At 36.5% G+C, this 18,263-nt stretch overlaps 1 protein-coding gene across 5 annotated transcripts in view; it reads left to right on the top strand.

Annotated features, from left to right (window-relative positions):
* Positions 1 to 18,016, top strand: part of LONP2 (lon peptidase 2, peroxisomal) — a 106,437-nt gene extending 88,421 nt beyond the window's left edge. For 3 of the 5 annotated variants that reach the window (XR_016470921.1, XR_016470920.1, XR_016470919.1), the window contains exons 13-19: positions 527 to 660; positions 6,676 to 6,818; positions 11,837 to 12,044; positions 13,341 to 13,531; positions 15,289 to 15,510; positions 17,192 to 17,303; positions 17,940 to 18,016. Coding sequence is in view for 2 of the 5 variants with exons in the window: in XM_031614911.2 (XP_031470771.1) it covers positions 527 to 660; positions 6,676 to 6,818; positions 11,837 to 12,044; positions 13,341 to 13,531; positions 15,289 to 15,510 (898 nt within the window). In the remaining 3 variants the exon portion in view is untranslated. Of the gene's footprint in view, positions 1 to 526; positions 661 to 6,675; positions 6,819 to 11,836; positions 12,045 to 13,340; positions 13,532 to 15,288; positions 15,511 to 17,191; positions 17,304 to 17,939 lie in introns of those variants that run through there. The other 2 variants (XM_031614911.2, XM_090149964.1) reach the window with 2 other exon arrangements.
* Positions 18,017 to 18,263: the final 247 nt, after the last annotated feature.

Here is an 18,263-nt window from a genome sequence, read left to right as displayed (position 1 = left end):
TTTCAACAAGTATCTGTGAATGTCAGTGGCTGCTACTTCTTCTGCATGGAGGAATTCAGTGACACGCCTTTGTTTCATCCACACCTCCATGTCAGATGCAATTTTGTCAGACTGCCCCTCTGCTGCCATCTGTTGCACAGCAACCAAATGTAATGGAATTGGTGGGAAGGTTCAACCTCTGCTGCTGTACCACCACCATCCACCTCTGATATCATGGGCCAACATAATAAAATAGAAGGCATTATTTTTGGAGCAGCCATTATAATATCCCCTTGCACTATTTTGTGATTTGAGAAGAGCTCATTGTTTTTGGAGCATTGCATAGCATTTCATTAAGGTTTGACTCCAAGTGTTGCTTATATTTCCTTCCAACTCAGTAGTTTGTCTTTCTTAATTTTATCAGCAAACAACAATTATTTTGGTTGTTGTATATGATAGCCCAGGATCTTTTCATTTGGATGTGTTTTTAAAAAGAAAATGTGTTTAAATACAAACGAAATGTCACTTACAACTGTGTCTACACTAGGTACACTAGAGAGGCAGGAGTCCGCTCTCTGGATCGAAAGCTGGGGGCTATTTGCAGAGCAGTGGCAGTGAAAGTGGCAGAAGGGCAACACAAAGAAACAAAGCCTGATCGTTCTGAGCTGGGTGAAGGAGAAGGTGTGTATCTTTTTTGTGTTTTACTAAAGAGGACTCTTCTAACATTGCAGGCTCTAGTTCGCTGATTTATCAACATTTTCTCCTTTTTTATGCTTCTTCAAAGGCTTTATTTTCAAAAGCTTTGCAAATAGACTAACATTCTTAGTGTGTGAATTCAAGTAGTACTGAATTATGGCTTGGGACAAAAATGGCATAATTTCAGCCTGCCAGAGTGGTAACTGAAAAGGATAGTGGATCTATTTGATATCTTAGATAGGCAATTCTGATTTGTGTATTTCATTATGCTTTTTTATGCAAATCCTACACTTCAATTTTTCTTTAATAAAAGGCTTAGCAGTGGCTTTAGTTAATGTGTTTAAAGAGGTTCTTTAACTGTCCTCTGTGTGTTCTATCAACTCAAAACTCAACTGTTTTATTGTACTCTAAAGTAAGTGACTGCTTGGAGATCTTTGAAATTAGAAAGGTTTGGAGGCTTTTTTTAATGTGTCTTTGACTGCAGCACATCCATCACTTGAGGGCCATTCATTTAACTTACTAGTTAGAACAGAATCCTAAGAAATGATGTTTCAGGGATCTCTAGTGATTAGAGTTTTAGTGTTTTCTGTTTATTTGTTTATTCACTGCCTTGAAGAATAGAAAGCTTTGACTTTTCACTTAGCTCTGAACAGTGGAATTGATAATTTTGCACTTTAAAAGTAGTAGAATTTGTATTTGATCCAAGTGTGTAGTCTCCTGGATTTTGTCATCTTCAGTAAGTCTGTTCTCCAAATTTACAGAAGATAGTGATGTATTATTCCCACTGATCCAAAAATCTATAAGCTTTGTTAGCAATTGCAGCAGTTCAAGGTAGATGAGAAGTGTGAAAGGATTGAATCTGTAGCTGAGCTTATAAAATGGCTATTTTTAAGAATCAGAATAGTCTGGGATCGGGAAGACCTTGAAGATCATCAAGGCCAACCATTAACCTGGGTGCCATTGGTAAACCATCTCTCTTAGTGCCATATTAGTCACAATAAAACCTAGCAAGCAGGGTATTGGGTCATTTTTTCATTGTCTAAATATTGCTGTGAATCTGGTTGACACTTTTGGACTGGAAGTACTGCAAGTCTTTGTGCCAGAAGATACCAGAAAGCAAAAACTGCTGAATGGCTGCTTACTTTTGCTTGAGACATGAAATACTAACAAGACCTATTGGCTCGATGTTGCAAAAGATTCTACAAGTAAACCAATGTCAAAAAACTTATGGGTTTTCCCGCAGCAGGAATAGTTCTCTGCTTGTTTAGAGGAGGGCAATAAGGGGACTTGTAAGCTGCCTTATTTTATTGGAAAAGATAGTAAGTCTGAATGGTTACCCCTTATACCTCAGAGTAAAATAAGGGCAGGAAATAGAACTGTACAATAATATGTACAACAGTATTAACAGCAATTAATTACAAGATCATTTGAAGAAGATTCTTACCATAGAAGTCTGTTTATTTACAGTCTTTCAGCTTTTTCTTGCCTTTTTCCCCTAACTTGGTATTTCATTTCTGAAAATTATATCTTCTTTTATGTTGCTGAGTTTTCTAAGACGATCAGAATGTCTATGGAAGCTACCTGTAATAACGGAAGTTTGCATTTGGTCCACAAGTCAATGTGGACTCACTTTAGTAGATACAGCTCAGTTTTCTCTGAAGGCTTAAGGGAGGTAATCTTTCACATTAACAATGACTATGCGTGAGTGAATGACTGCAGTTTAAATTGACCCATCTATGTGCATATTTATTAATGCTTTCTGTTTCTGTCTATATGCTCTTCTTTTTGCTGAATTTTTCTGAAGTCAGATTCTGAGTTTGTTGACACTTCCATGATGCTTGTAGTGGCTCCTGAACCAGGATGCTGAGCCTTAGGCTGTGGTAGCAATGCTCACTGGTAGCAGGCAAAATCAGTTATCTTAACCACTGCCACGGCTGTGATTTTGACCTGATTTTACATTTTTTAAGTATTTATTTGCACTGAAAGATAGCAAAATATGTTTAAAAGATCTAATATGATTGCTGAATAGAAGACCTGTTATCATCCTACTCTTCAAGTCTTTCAGTAAAATAGAGGAAAAGTAGCTTCAGAGCACAACTGATACTGTAAGAGGAAACACTTTACTATTAAAGCATAGAATGAAAAGGAGCTGCAATAGATATTTTGATCCAGTGAGAGAGGCATTTGCAATGTTAAAATTAGCACTGTGCTTGCAACTTAGAAGAGGTATTTACACTGTTAAATTTAGTATGGGACTTGGAACTTACCAAAGTTAAGCAAAAACAGCAATCTCAGTGCTCCCAAAGAGGGCAAAATGCAAACACTTTTGGTTGACACATGATTTGGAACAATTTCTAAAGAAATGATCTGTAGTTGTCTTTGTGCTTCTGGAATTGAAATTATCTGTAAGAAAAAGCTGTGTTGATAAAACAAAGTCCAAAGGAGAAGTGGACCTATAGTTAAACTGGAGTATTACAAAAACACATAGAGAATGGTGTGGTCAACAAAATGCTTCTTATTTTCTGCTAATGATGTGCTCATACCCAATTTTAGCATTTTTTAGCAGAATATGTCACTTACTGAGGGTGTGTGAGAATGGGACACTCATTTAAAAACAAAACAACAAGAGCAACAACAAAACTCTTGTTTGACTTCCATTCAGTCTGGAAACAGCCAAGTATTTAAAACAAAACTTGGGAATAATCCCCAAACTCTCAATACTTGCAAGTTGATGCAAACAATGGGATTTTTAACCTAAATTTCTTAATTTCTTTCTTTGATTGTATTGGATCTTTTTTTTTTTTTCTGTTCTGGAGTGGACATTTTTTGCTGTTGTGCACAGAGACAGTGAATTTTGATTTCATGTAGTTAAAGACTGGAAGAACCATTGGTCAAGTTGTTGTGTAAGCATCATTGTGAAAATCAATAGTTTAATTTTAAACTATTTCCTGATTCATTTATTTATTTTTATTTATCTGTATAAAACGTCATAAGTCATTTTTGCTTTAAACATTTGTTAGTGGCTGATGTGGGATTGAAACTGCAGTTTATGCATTTGATGTCGTGGGTTTGAATATGAGCGAATACTCTACAGGCTCACCTTTGCTAAAGCATATTTTGTGTGTGATTTGTAGGATATCAGAGCAGTGATATGCGTATGGAGTTTATTCAGTTAAGAGCCTTCTGCTTGTGGCTTTATAAAAAAAGGTGAAAGTAATGAGATGCTAGCATCACAAAATTTCCATCATTATATTGATTAAATCAGATCATTAACTTAAGTGGAGCAAGTTTCCAAGTCTTTGTAGACACACGGCTTTTGACACTGTAGGCTCTAGGAGTGCAGAGTGCCTGCTGTGGCAGAATTAATGCAAGGAGGTACGCTGTCACTTTCCCAAACAGTGTGTCTGAAATACACTGGCAGCTTTGTATTGCCTTTCTCACTCCTTTGACTCCTGGGCTTTATGACGAAGTTGGCAAGTAGAAGGCTGTTAGTTTGCATCAGCCATTGGATTTGTATGGTAAGCTTCAGCAAAAGCAAATGGAGTCATCTTTCTGACCTCTTCAGAGAGGTCTTGTGTACAGTAACATCATCCTTGTATACAGTGACACACACTACCTGCTATTTTACTGAAACTCTATCTCAGGTTTATGAGATACTCCTTTAGACTTTGACGCTAGAAGAAATTCTAAGAGTGACAAAAACATGTGAGAGTTTCCTATTTTAGAGCAGCAGCCTTGAGATTACAGTCCAACAGCTGAGTCCTAAGGCATCTTATTGTGATACGGTGGTTGAAATCCAGGATGAAAACATGTCTTTTAACTTCTACTGTGATATGTGGTTGTTCCTCTGAGATCAGTGGGAACATGTATATGTCATCGTTAATGAAAATCTTAATTGTGTCTTCATAGATTCTTCACAGTCATCACTTCAGTAAAGATGATGAAATCATATTTACAGATGCATACATAGAACTAAGTGGAAAAAGAACAAGCAAAAATAGGAAATGGTGTTGGTTAGATAGTAAAACCTTTTAAGTTCACTTTTGTTTTATGATATGAATTGCTGTATCAAATGGCTTGGGTTTTGGAGTAGTACAGTTGAAATCTGGGTTGCAGGAATAGCACGTGGGGTTATGTTTCCTAGACTTGCTAGTATTTATGTATTTAAATTTATTGTGTACAGAAATAGTAGTTCAACAAAAATACAGAGACAAGCTGGAACAACAGGAGGGCCTTCTGACTAAGGCAGTGTTTACAGTAAAGGAATAGGATTTATGCACTGAGCAGTGAATTGTCATACAGTGGAATGATTAGTGGCTGTTGGGTAATAACTATTAGATTTTAATGCTGCATGAAAGCTGAGTTAATATTTTAATAGTGATTCTGATGTTTTCCTTGGTACTGTATAGATGCATTAGTGAGAATTGTGCTGTAACAAAATTAGCAGTAAGAAAGCTTTTCTTATACGTCGAGATTAATAAAAGTGTGGTTTGTATCTCATGAAGTGAGACATTTTCTCTTCACTTACACTGAATGTGGCACAGAGCACCTCTTAATGTTATGTTAAATAGATCAGATCATCGATTAGTGTTTTCCCACAACTGTTTGAAGTACTGTAACTTCAGTTATTGTACATGCATTAATATGCAAAGCATGACAGTTTCTTCATTGAATGGGAAAAAAATTCTAAGAAAGGAAGCAACTTTCGACAGTTTTCCAAAATGTGCTGCAGAAGACTTTGGAGCTCAGTGCCTGGTAATGAAGGATGTTGCTTAAAATGTGCCTTGATTTTGTACGCTTGGGATGGGATGAAGCATCTTCAGTACATGTATTTGCACAATGCTCAATGACGGCCTCAGGGAAGGGAGGCATTGCTGTAGAACTCTGCTACAAAACTTAGAAACATCTGGATGGTTGAACTATTTTTCATTTCTCTGATAAATGTTTCACTAAAATATTGGTTGGGGCTCTCAAGAAAATAGCAGGAGTCCTTTGCATCTGGCTCACATTCGATGGGAAGTCACTCCCTGCTTGCATTCTCCTTCTGTATGCAGTAATTTAAGTTTATGTCAGTGTAGGCCTAATACAAATGATGTTTAAAACAATTTTGATACTTTGATGCTTATGTGGCCTTCATTACAGTTCATTTTTGTGCAGAAAACAAACACTATAGCAATCCAAAATTTTACCATTAAGGAAACAATTGTATAATCAGCAACACAGTCATACTTAAAATGGAGGCAGAAAAGAATATGCTTTTGAATTTGTAACTATTGCTGTAATTGTCTGGTCCCTTCTCGTTGACCCTTGAGTATGTTGTATTCAAAAGTGTCAGGCCAGTTGGGTTTTATAGCCCTTCCTGGAGCACGCATCACACTTATAGATATATCTGAAAACAATGAATAATCTGATATTTGGAGTTTGTTTTGCTGCTAGTGTCTTTTGTTCAAGACACATTAGAAATATCTTCTTCAACAAAATAGCAGAGCCATGTTAAAGGATAGTATTTCAACATAGATAGAAGCCACAGATGAAGGTAGTTATAGTGAAATTGTTTGGAGATCTTCATTGAACAGGGGCAGTACATGCTGCATGGTCAACTGGGTGTTGAAAACTGATTTTGTGAATTAAGATTTTACATAATGAAGCCATAGTAGTCGTAGAGGCAAAAATCAAAGTGGAAAGCATAATGTGAGAATATTGCTTCCTATTGCTGCTATTTGACCTACTTAAAAACATACTTGAGCAGATAAGTTGTACATCTGTCAGTGGTCTGGATTAAATATTATCCTCATAGAGCTGTTAGGACCAGTTTAGCATAAGTAATTAAAATTTGATACTGTATTACCTTTAACTTGTCAAGAATTTTGTGAAAGATAACTTTAAGCTTTTTTTCATGAGCTTTTCAGGTAATTGCTCTTGAGTGTTTTCCTGTCATAATTTCTTTAATTCCTCTGTCAAAGACTGTTACAAATCCTAAATTAGATTTCCTTCTCTTAGATTGCAAAGAACATGTCACAGAAGACGCAAAATCAGAATCCATCAGTGACACGGCTGACCTGGCTCTGCCACCTGAAATGCCAATTTTAATTGATTTCCATGCTTTAAAAGACATCCTGGGGCCACCCATGTATGAAATGGAGGTAACATCCTCATTCGTTTCTGTTTGACTGTTGTTCTGTCTGTTTTCACTAGTTGTCTATTTTATTGCTGTTGGCTGAATTTATACATTATTAACTTATTAATATGTGTATTAGAAATAGGACTGTGTTTCTTTGCATTCCACCAAGCTTTTTTTCACATTAAGAATATATATATATTTAATTCTGAGTACAAAAATAACATAATGGCAGGACTTCCTGTTAACAAAGATGCCTCTTTGCAGCACTGCTTAAGAATGTGGTGTCATTTTTTCAGTTCATAACGACTTTGCTTTTGTTTGAGGGATGTTTTGTGGTCTTGGGAAATAAGCCAAAATGCACCTCAGGATTCCTGTCTCTGTAGCAGCTGTGTTAAGGACTGTCCAACATACCTCCTTAATGCCTATCAGTGTTCTTGGTATTAAAACCACTTCACTTTAGGCTGGATGTTCTCAAACATTCTTCTTGTTAATGAGCTCTTATCTATAATAAATAATATTAGGATCAGTCAGTCACCTCCAGCTTCCTAGTGTCTGCTTTGTTTCTCAGCTGGCATATTATAGAATTCTTCCCCAGCCACAGTTTGCTATATTTTATGGAAAAGGCCATTCATGAAATTAGTTAGTTACTTAAGCATTCTCCTTTCACTATGTACATTTCAATTATTCTCTGCTTTACTTTAGGCCCATGTGAACTTACAAGTGTAAGTAGTATATATAATACTGACAGCAGGCAGTTGCTGATGGAACACCATATTTTTTTTTCTTTTGTTCTCCTGGAGAAAAGTTTGGTAAACCAGTAAGTTATGGAGAAAATAGCAGTGAAAGAAAAACTTTAACAAATGTCAAACTGCAGAGGACTTACTGTAGTGATTCATCCCTCTCTCCTAAATGAGAGAACCAGACTCCAGTGGGATGTGGAGGACAAAGAGGGGACAAGGTGGTAGCAGCAGATGACTGATTGCTGAGGAATGCACCAGTTTTTTAGTTCTGAAGTTTTCAGACATAAAAACCGTTTGTTCTTGTTGAAGAGATTCTTAATGAAGAGGCAGAATTGAGGAAACAAGTTAGACAAGTTGTTACTGAGAGTGTTAGAGGATGATGATGGTAGAAGTGGAAGTTAGGGGGAATTGGGGGCTAGGAAGATCAGGTTCTCAAGAGACCATTACTTTATGACTCCCTTGTCTGAGGTTTTTCATGTTGGCCCTTTGTGTTCTGATTTTATTTTTTTGAAGAGATTGCTTTTTTAGGCAGATGACCCAACTCTCAGAAGCTGCTGTGCCCAACAAAATCACACAAGACAGTGTGATTTTAGCTGAGATGATAGTGTGGATATACCTCAGCTTCATTTGGAATGACTGTAGCCATCAAACTGTTTGTAATACTCCTATGGACATTTTTAATACTCTGCATTACTACCTGTCTTCTAGAAACTGTTACTGAAAAAAGCACAGGTCTTATTTTGTTTTTTTGTTTGTTTGTTTGATATACAGAGAAGTAACTTTCTATCTGAATTTTCACTTTTGAAGGATATTACATACTTCAGACACCTGGTCTTTAGAGCTAAAATACTGCAGGATTACTTGGTTTTTTAATGCTCAAAATATAGATGCACATAAAGCTGCTAGAATAAGTTGCTCTTAATGTTCAAGTCCGTATTATGAATTCCACTGATTCCAGAGTGCTTATTTGTTTTGTAAAGATGCTAAAAACTAAATGTTGTTCATCTGTGCAAAAGTTCTGGTCACTCGCAATTCTATTCCCAATCAAAAGTAGAATTAATTCAAATAAATATAAACTTATCACACGTCTTGAAAAATGAGTTGGTAGGCCCAGAGGTATGCGTGACTTTCTTTCAGTGTGCTGACTAGTTTTGAACTTGCCCTGGAGCCAATTATTTGTTTCTATGTGATAGTGCAGCTGAGTTGGCAAATTTCTGCTCTTTTATTCTCGTTCTGCAGGAATAAGTCGTGCAAGTAGCATTTCTAAAGTGTGCTTCTTTTCTCGGAATATGCAAATGTGTGAGTGCTGGAGTTTCTTTTTGCATGCACAGTTGCCATGAACATGCTTATAAGCGTTTCATGCCAGCCTGTTTAATCTGAAGTAAGACCTGACTGAAGGTTTTGACTTTAATATCAGAAGTTTTTTAAATGATTCTATATTTAGTAGGCAAATTAAGTAGTGCTTAAGTAGAACTCAGCGAATCCACACCATCAATTCCCTGAGCAGTTCAGGATTAATTTTCATGTACTATTTACTGCATGCAATAATGAGGATATCTTTTTCCATACACATGCCTTTGCTCAGTGTAAATTGTTTGGATAGCCACATAATTCCAGTGTTAATGGATTTTCCCAACTAATCCATAATTCCTTTGAATTTCACGTGGCCTTAAGATTCTTTCATATCAGTGTAGCTCCCATGTTGGTGGTGCATCTTAGATCTACTGCTGTTGTTTTTTCAGGTGCGCTGTCTGCAGCATGCCTTTCTTCACAGAGCTTTTAAAGCTTCACGTTTGACCCTGTTTTGCCATTTATGATTAGCTGAAATAAAAACACAGTGGAGGCAGTCTTTGTGTCAGTATTTGGATGAGACTGAGCAAACAGAACAGAAAACAGGATGTGACTCAATTGATCTGTGGTCCTTCAGGGGATACCGTAAAATGAGTGACTCGTCTTTTACCTTTACAGAATTTTGTGTATTTTCTGCAGAGGTCTCCCAGCAGAAAGGCATGACAGATTAACTCAGCTCATACTTGCAGAATTAATTCATTAATCACAAATAAATAATTGTATGTGTCACCCTACAGAACAAATGTTGAAATTAATCACATGCTAAGGCTTTGGAAAAATAATCTTGACAACAAATGAAAGTGTAAGAGACTTAATGAAACATCTCAGCACAGCAAGCCTTTGTAGGAAGGGGCTTGTGACATATCCAGCGTTTTTATAGTGCAGCTTCTCTTTTGCCTTGGAATTTAGGGTTTTTTTTTGTTGTTCTGTCATCTTCTGAGCACAACTTTTGTGTTTTTAAGTCAGCCTTTTTTTAATATTCATCTTTTTTTGGCTGATAACCAGAGGTAGCAGCTATAGGGCAAAGTTGTTCACTCTTGCTGTGCAAAGGAAGCCACTTTCTAATTGTGAAAAATAAAAAACCTGATCATTAAGAATTTTGTAGCTCTTGTAATTATATTTTGTGATTGTAATTTTATGATGGGATGTTTCAGACTAATACTGAAATGTTAATGTCTGGCTTCTGTTAGAAGGAATGTTCTCATTCTGATAATCACATTGAAAGCCATATTGTTTCTTTAGGTAAGCTGGTGCTGTTGTTTGTCTTGAAACAAAACAAAATGCACAACAACTTCAGGCCAAGGTACTACTTTGTGACTTTGTTTCTACTGGGCCTGCAGGGAGATGTTTTAGCAGGAGGCAACAATAGTTAATACTGTCTTAGAAGCTCACAAATCCAAGTATTTCTAATACAGGCATTTCAGAGCAGAGGCATATGGCTTTTTGCCTCCAGGTGGTTAAGGTGAATTTCAGTACAGGTGCCTTTCACTGAGGGAACTCCCAAAGCTAGCTAGCCTTCCCCCAGCCATCATCGTCCTAAAGAGGCTTCCATACAGATTTCTGTGATCTTGCAGTGGAGCTAACGGTTAAGAGAAGTCAGCACTGTGCATAATGAGTTTGGCATTTTTGGTGTCTGTACAATGTCTGATTGGTTTACTCTCTGCTGACTCTTGGAAGGAAGCAAACAATGAAAGTATTTAAATTATGGGAAGTTGTACAGTGCAGAATGAATTGATGCTAGAGGGGAAAAAAACATTCTGTTGCTCTGGAGTATTATAAAATGAAATGTTAAATGTTCTTAGAAGGAACAAAGGTAGTTTGAGAAGTTTTAATATGGACTTCAGAGTTGTCATACTTTTATTATGTTTCTGCTGTGATGCTCCATTCATTTGTTCTTTATCCAATAAATGAAACAATTCTTGAGATTCTCTCAACAGTGTAGTGAAGAATTCATCCATTTCAGAAATGAATCAAATTAACTTTCAATTCTGCATTTCAGTGACAGACTAAAATATTTTAAAATGGGCCTACTGCTTTACTTTACAAAGGCATACTTGTCTTTTGCTATGCTCACAGCCTGACATTAGAAATTTATCTGGTTTCCTTTCTGGCTTGTAAAATAGCTCAGAACATGCAGAAGAGCTGTATGGTCTTTCATAGGAGCTTCTTCAGCTTATTGTAGCCCAGGACAAGGACTTTCTATATATTCTAAAAGTCTTTCACGTAATGGAAAAAAAAAACCATAAAACTAGAACACTCATGGAAAACATCCTGCCTCTCTTTCCTTCTACTCAACACAAGAGACTGAGATTCAGACCCTCCCATTGCTCTCATCAGTATCTGGACAGAGTTTTAGATAAGTAGATCACAGCCCTGCATGGAGCAGAGAGTTTGCTGACTGCTAGTAATAACTAATGGAGGCAGTCAGGTTTCCCATCCTTCACATCTGACCTGAACACTCAAGTATTTCAGATTGCATGAATCACTGTGCTGTCTGACAGTACTTCAGGCAATTATGTCCTTTGAAATGGCCCAAATGATCGGTAGTGTTTGGGCTCAAAACTGGCTTTTTCACATAAGTAACAAGAATCTGGATAAATACAGTTTAATTCATCTGCTAGAGGTGTGTAGCAGTCAGTATTGACTAAATACTTAAGAGTCCCGTGAAGTGAAAAGAAAGATTCTCATTGAACCATTGGGAGTGGAGAAGGTTTTGAGAGCAGTTTGCCATTGCCCCAAGGTAAGGAGCTGCACGTGGATACAATCGCTGTAATTAGCGTTTACATGTAGGCCATATTACTGCTGTATTAAAAAAAAAAAAAAAAAAAAAGAGACCAGCCCTAACCTTTCTGTTATACTCAGTACAGTCGTTTTGAAGGCAACTATCAAACTGGTTTTGCTATAGTTTTGTTGCAGCTGTTTCTTACTTTGTTTCCTGTGATTCTTTCAGGTATCGGAACGCTTAAGTCAGCCTGGAGTAGCCATAGGCTTGGCTTGGACTCCGCTGGGAGGTGAGATCATGTTTGTGGAAGCCAGCCGAATGGATGGGGAAGGCCAGCTCACTTTGACTGGTCAGCTGGGAGATGTCATGAAGGAGTCAGCGCATCTTGCAATCAGCTGGTTGCGCAGCAATGCAAAGAGATACCAGCTCACTAATGGTAGGTTTTGGGAAAATGACAAAGACCACATGTATGTATTGCATCACAGATATTGACCTCTCACTGCATGGATGCACATTTAGAAAGCATTAATATTGCATAGAAATTAAATGTCCTATCGCTTGGTATGTTCCAGTAATTAAATGGAAGGAAGCATTGCTAAATAACAGTGGAAGTTAGCATACCTGTTACAGAAGTACTTTGTACTGCCTTAACAGAGAAAGAGTTTTCCAGCAATCAGTGCCATACAGAAGTTGAAAGCAGCTCTAGAGGTCCCTGTTGGCTCTTTTTCTGATTTCTGCTCAGTTGCAGTTTTAATGGCCTGATGAACAGGTGCAGCCTAGGCAGAGAGTGAGTTGTCATTGCAGATTCTTCCAGCCAGGTCAATCCCTTCCTGCACCAGCATGGATGGCTGGTGAACTCTGTGCCAGTATCCTTCTGTGGGTTGTGACAAGTACTGCCTTTTACTCATTTTTACATGCAGCCTTTCTAACAGTATTTTTGTAATGTGGATACAGATACTCAAGGCTGTAGTTTTCCTCTAAATCTAGGCTGAGGTTTCTACCAAAAGTAGTTTTTTATTGTCTGCTTTTATATTTTGAGAATATTGAACTGAAGTGAAATAGGATTTCATCCAAATTTTCAACCTCCAAAGAGTGCTGTGTAGTTTGATCATCAGCTGATTAGCCAAATAATAGCTAAATAATTTTCAGGCATCTGTCAGCCATCTGTCCTTCTTTACAGAAGCTTAAATAGCTTAAAAAAAAAAAAAACTGAATAGATTGGGTGTGTGAAATGCTGCTGGCATTAACAGTGTAAATTTGAGAGGTAAACATAACATACAGTTAGGTCGTGTAGGTGAAGTAAGATGAAAAGATGTAAATGAGAAATCTATGTTGTTATATTGATTAATACTGCTTTTTTTAAGAGTGATACTTTTGTGATATTTTCACTGAAATCTAATATTTATAGGTTAGGACCAAAAACTAAAAATTGTATGTAGGAATTCCTTGGTCTTTACAGTAATCTCTACTGTGAATTTCAAAACACATGCAAATACTGAGCTGATGAGTTACCTTGTTATTATTTGTATTCTGATGTAGGAAAGCTTGTGGGATTTTCTCCCCCCTGCACCAAACATAAGCAATACAATGGTTTTACAACGCACTTGGAAAAAAGAAATGAAAAAAAATAATGCTAAGACTTGTAGTTCTCCAGTGGCCTTTTAGAAAAAAAGACTGGGAACAAAATGGGTTTAGATTTTTCACATTCAAACCTTTCTTTTTTTTCTTTAAGCTTCTGGAAGTTTTGATCTCCTTGACAACACTGACATCCATCTGCACTTCCCAGCTGGAGCTGTCACAAAAGATGGACCATCTGCTGGTGTTACCATAGTAACCTGCCTTGCTTCCCTCTTCAGTGGGCGGCTGGTGTGCTCAGATGTAGCCATGACAGGAGAAATTACACTAAGAGGCCTTGTTCTTCCAGTAAGTATTGTTTGGAAAAGAGCTACGTTGCATTAATTCTCCATATTCTAGGTATAAAGTCTGTTTTTAGCCATTTTCAAAAGCACAGTCTTACTGGATCATCCCTTAGCAGCAGTCTAGTCCCTTCTGGTGCAGCTGTAAGAGGCTGGTGGAAGGCAGCCTAGGCTAGTACTGCATGCCTGCTTTGCATTCAGTATTAAAAATGGCCTCGATGCAGTTTTCAGGAAGCACACATTATTGATACGTCTAGTTAGAAAAGAACCCTAGAAATCCCAAAATTCAGTATAGTTCCAAGATACATATATTGCTGTTTCTAAATATGCTTTCCTCAATACTATTATTACAAGATTATCTTCAGTTGCACTGAAAAGCTGATTCTTGAGTTCTGACAGTATTTTCATATAAATTATTCTTGAAATTTTCTCTATACATGTAGATGTTTGGACTCTTCTTAAATGTTGCTCCATATATATATATATTAAAAAAAACAGCTGAATGATGTTCCTATAAACCTTCTTCAAAGCATGAGGGCAGAAGGGAAATTTTCAAGGACATACAGTGTTAGTTTTACGTATCACGTGGAGACTGGTATAATTAATTAAAGCAGGTAAGAGTTTTCATCTCATACCATGTGGTGGACAAAGGAAGGATGAGGTTGGAAACAGTATTTTGTTTCATGCAGTAGAGAGCAAAGAGTAGATAACATCATTAAAGTATGTTTCAGAGTTCTTAGGAGAGGATCACTGATACCTGGCAGCAGTTAGACTGAAAAGATTGCTGCTGTTCAGGGCTCTGGTGATAATTAAGCAATTGCATTAACTCTGCTACAATGCTCGTTTGCTTAGTTTCAAATAAATTGTTTTTATTGCACCAGTGACTATATTTTGTCTGTTGTTTGAGGTAGGTGAGGAAATATCTGTACTTAATTTTTTTTATAAATGCCTTACTGTCTAAGGGTTGTTTAGAATCATTAGTTATTTTAATGTTAGTTCATCTGCTACATCTACTGCCTGAAAGAAAGCAATATGGTAAGAAATAAGTAGCATTGCCCTGCCTAAACTGATTGCCATGAGTATTTCTGGTTCTCCATTACCTTCTTTTATAGAAGCCTGTTGTTGTGTTACAGTACAAGATGTTCCTTTCCTCTAAAGCAACACAAAGCTGTGAGTTTCTTCTGTATGATGGTCTTAAAATAGGATTTGAAAAAAGTGCAAGGGGAAGAAGCTACAGCTGTGACTAAAAGAGAAGCTAAATTTAAAACTGTCTTTGTGTGTCATCACAAACGTAGATACAGGTAGCTTGCTGAAGTCATGCCTACTTTTCTAGAACAAAAACATCCGTGTAATTTTGGGGCATTTTCTTTCATTCAAATGAAGTTTGTGTAGAATTGGAAGACTTTCCTCCCTAAACCTAATGGTTTGAAATTCTTCTGTCGTAAGAAAAAATTGTTACAGGCAACTTTCTCCAGGAAAAGTACGTGCATTCCTGGATTTTTTAATCTAGGGGTCTCCTGTTACTATCTGTAACAAAGCATGCTGTAGGATATTATATTTGGAACTAGGTCCCTTCCAACCTAAACTGCCCCTTGGTAAGCATATAGCAAGCTAACAATACTGTTGCATTCTTAATTACTAAATCATTGGGGGAGGGAGATGCTCATTAAAATTTAACTCCTGGTGTGATTTCCAGGTTTGTTACAGTTATTACTTTATGAGATTAGTGTCACAGTTTTTTCTTATATTTCTTTTCCTTATTAGGTTGGAGGAATTAAAGACAAAGTGCTGGCAGCACACCGAGCTGGACTGAAGAGAATTATCATTCCTCAAAGAAATGAAAAAGATCTTGAAGAAATTGCACTGAATGTACGGCAAGATTTGACTTTTGTTATGGCAAGCTGTCTGGATGAAGTTCTTAATGCAGCTTTTGACGGAGGATTTTCAGTTAAGCCCAGAGTTGAGCGTTTGAATAGTAAACTTTAAGTAGGTTGAGATTACTTCTATATCAAATTTTAATAGAGATATTAAACTAGATAGCTCGCTAAGACTGATAGTTTAAAATTAAGTGTAAATGCAATCAAAATAAAAATACTGCTTTAGCAGTTAACAACCCAAACCCGTATTTGCTGGGTATGCTGCCTTTTGCTATTACCAGCAAAGAATCTTGAAAAAAATACTTTTTTCCTGATAGTGAGATTCAAGCATGAGTAACCTAATGCTGTTGAGAAACAATTCCTTACCTTACGTGGTGTGTAGTTATATCATTGTCAACAGCTGATGACATCTGCAAAGAGTTCAAGCCCACAGCCAGGGAACAGTACGCAATTTGTGTAGTCAGAGAACACAAATTGCAGCAAACACAGCACAGAACAGCAAGAGGGGTAATAATGGGGATGTTAACCAAAAGCAAACTGATTTGGTGCACAGGTGTTTTCTTTTTAGGAAGTAACATTGAGGCAATCTGTTAAGGAGGGGTGGCATCAGAAAAATCAAGATTTTGGAATTTTTAAGGAAATGCGTAGAAGATTTAAGGATAACAGAAGCAATAGTTTGTAGCAATGTTAATGTAGGCATCATTTTTTCAAACCTAGTTACAGGAATGCACTCATTTTTGCCTATTATTGCATTGAAGTTCATGTGTGCAAAGCTGTACTTACATTCCTGGAATTAAGTGGCACATACTCGGAAGACTTACAGAAAAGACTCAGCCTGGTAACATTTGGGAGGGACAAAGTACGCCTCCTTAATTCTTACATGATACAAAACTAGGAACACTGCTGATTCTAGGATACTTTATGTTTAGAGTTTAGACTCTAAATACTATATCCATTTAAACAATGCCAATAAAACTACTGGATAATTAAATTTTATTAGGTAGTACACACTAATAATGTAAAATTTGGGAAAGTGTTAATATCCCCTCTGAGTCAGTAGCTTTGTCTCTTCAGTGTTTAACACAGGAATTTAACTTTATAGATCTACAGTTCTTGAGTTTTTCATTGTTTTGTATGAGGGTAAGCCACAAGAGAAAACCTAGTCTCTAGTATTCTGTTCTTGCTCGTTAATTCTGAAACAACTTAAGTATCCTTATGAAAATGCAAATTCTATCAGTGACAGAAGAATCCTCTGTTTGGCTTTAATTTCCATTGGTAAAAAGAAAGCTGATTTACCTGGAATATAATGGTAATTATATTAATAAATTCAATGGGTATTTTTTCACTAGGTTATAAAACCTTTCACAGAAGACTTAATCTAATAAAATGATTTAAAAAAAAAACTTTTTGCTTTACTACTTTAAGAATTACACACTTTAGTTATTCATTACCTAAGTTCCACAGTAAAGAGACAACAGTCTCTATTTTTCTGCCTCAAAAATTGAACGCAACAGGTGTGAAATAATTTGACAAACAGTAAAACAGCAGAAAGGAACAATAACTAATATGCTGCTTTGCCTCTAATCAGGACTAGTAAGGGGAAAATAATATTTTCTTTATTCAACTTAATGCACATCAAATGAGTCCTGCACTACTTAGCACTAGTAAGAGAACAGATACGCATGGAACTCTCGTGCAGTCTGTTTATACAGGTAGAAGAACTGCACTTTTTTTTTTTTGAAAGATAGCAAATACTGTTGTTGTTTTTTTTTTTTTATTTTAATAATAAGCTTCTACAGCAACTTCAGAAGAAAAAGGAGTTGCTCTGAAGAAAAGATAAGCAATGAGTTTCTGACACACTGCTCCAACTCATGTCTTGTCTACATGGACTTTATCTGAAAGGTGAGAGCTTTAATGCCACTGTAGAATACTTTTAGTCTGAGTTTACTTACAGCTTTTCAATTTCCCACTTCAGAGCGACTTAATTATGTTACTTTGATTTTTTTTAAATTCAAATAGAAGTATTATCCATTATAGTAGATATTATAGTTAAATGTTTTTGGCTTTTGCTGAGCGCTCTTGAGCATAGCCATCTGTGCAGCAGCAAGCCAAAATAATAAAGATCTTTTAAAGTAAAGTAATTTCAGTACACTAGAGGTTATCCTGCATTGCAACTGACAGTTAAACAGACATGGTGATAAAGATGAGTGTGTCCTGAGACTATATTGTAAAATAACTAACTTTATCCAAAGCTAAAAAGCAGCACTGGTAGCTCCTTTCCTCTGTCCACAGTCCACAATGTAAATTGCTACAGATAAAACTGTCTCACTAATGCAATTCATGCTTTTAATCACAGTAGCTTTGAAAACATACTGAATAATACAATGGCATATGTAGCAATACAGAACAGTTAATCTGCTTAATCTGTTTCAATTTTAAAGCAAATTCGCAAATGTGAACTAATGAGAAATACCAAATATTAACATCCATATTTGTCAAACATTTTCCTTTTAAGGCTTTCTTTTTTTTTCCCCAAAGGCAATGAAAAACAACAGAGGTAGTAGTACTAGGGGACAAATGCAAGATCTACTGCATTTCATTTAATCAAGACAAATGTGAGTACTATTTCTCCATATAGTAAAGTACTTTCTAAAATAAACAGCTAGTGCTAAAACACTGCCCAGCTTTAATACACCATTTATTTTAGATAAGGTAGTAAACTGTACAGATTTATAATATGTTTTCATTTTTCATATATAACAGAGCTCGGTTTTATTTTCCAGATCCTCAAACTACTAACAGGAGAGATGTACTGGCTTATGCTTCCACTACTTTTGAGGATCTAGGCCTAAGTGTAATTTG

Source organism: Phasianus colchicus, chromosome 13 (genome assembly GCF_987193195.1).
Source record: "Phasianus colchicus chromosome 13, bPhaCol1.hap1.1, whole genome shotgun sequence".
NCBI lineage: Eukaryota > Metazoa > Chordata > Aves > Galliformes > Phasianidae > Phasianus > Phasianus colchicus.
The sequence above is the reverse complement of the archived record's forward strand: the minus strand, read 5'-3'. Positions and strand labels throughout refer to the sequence as shown.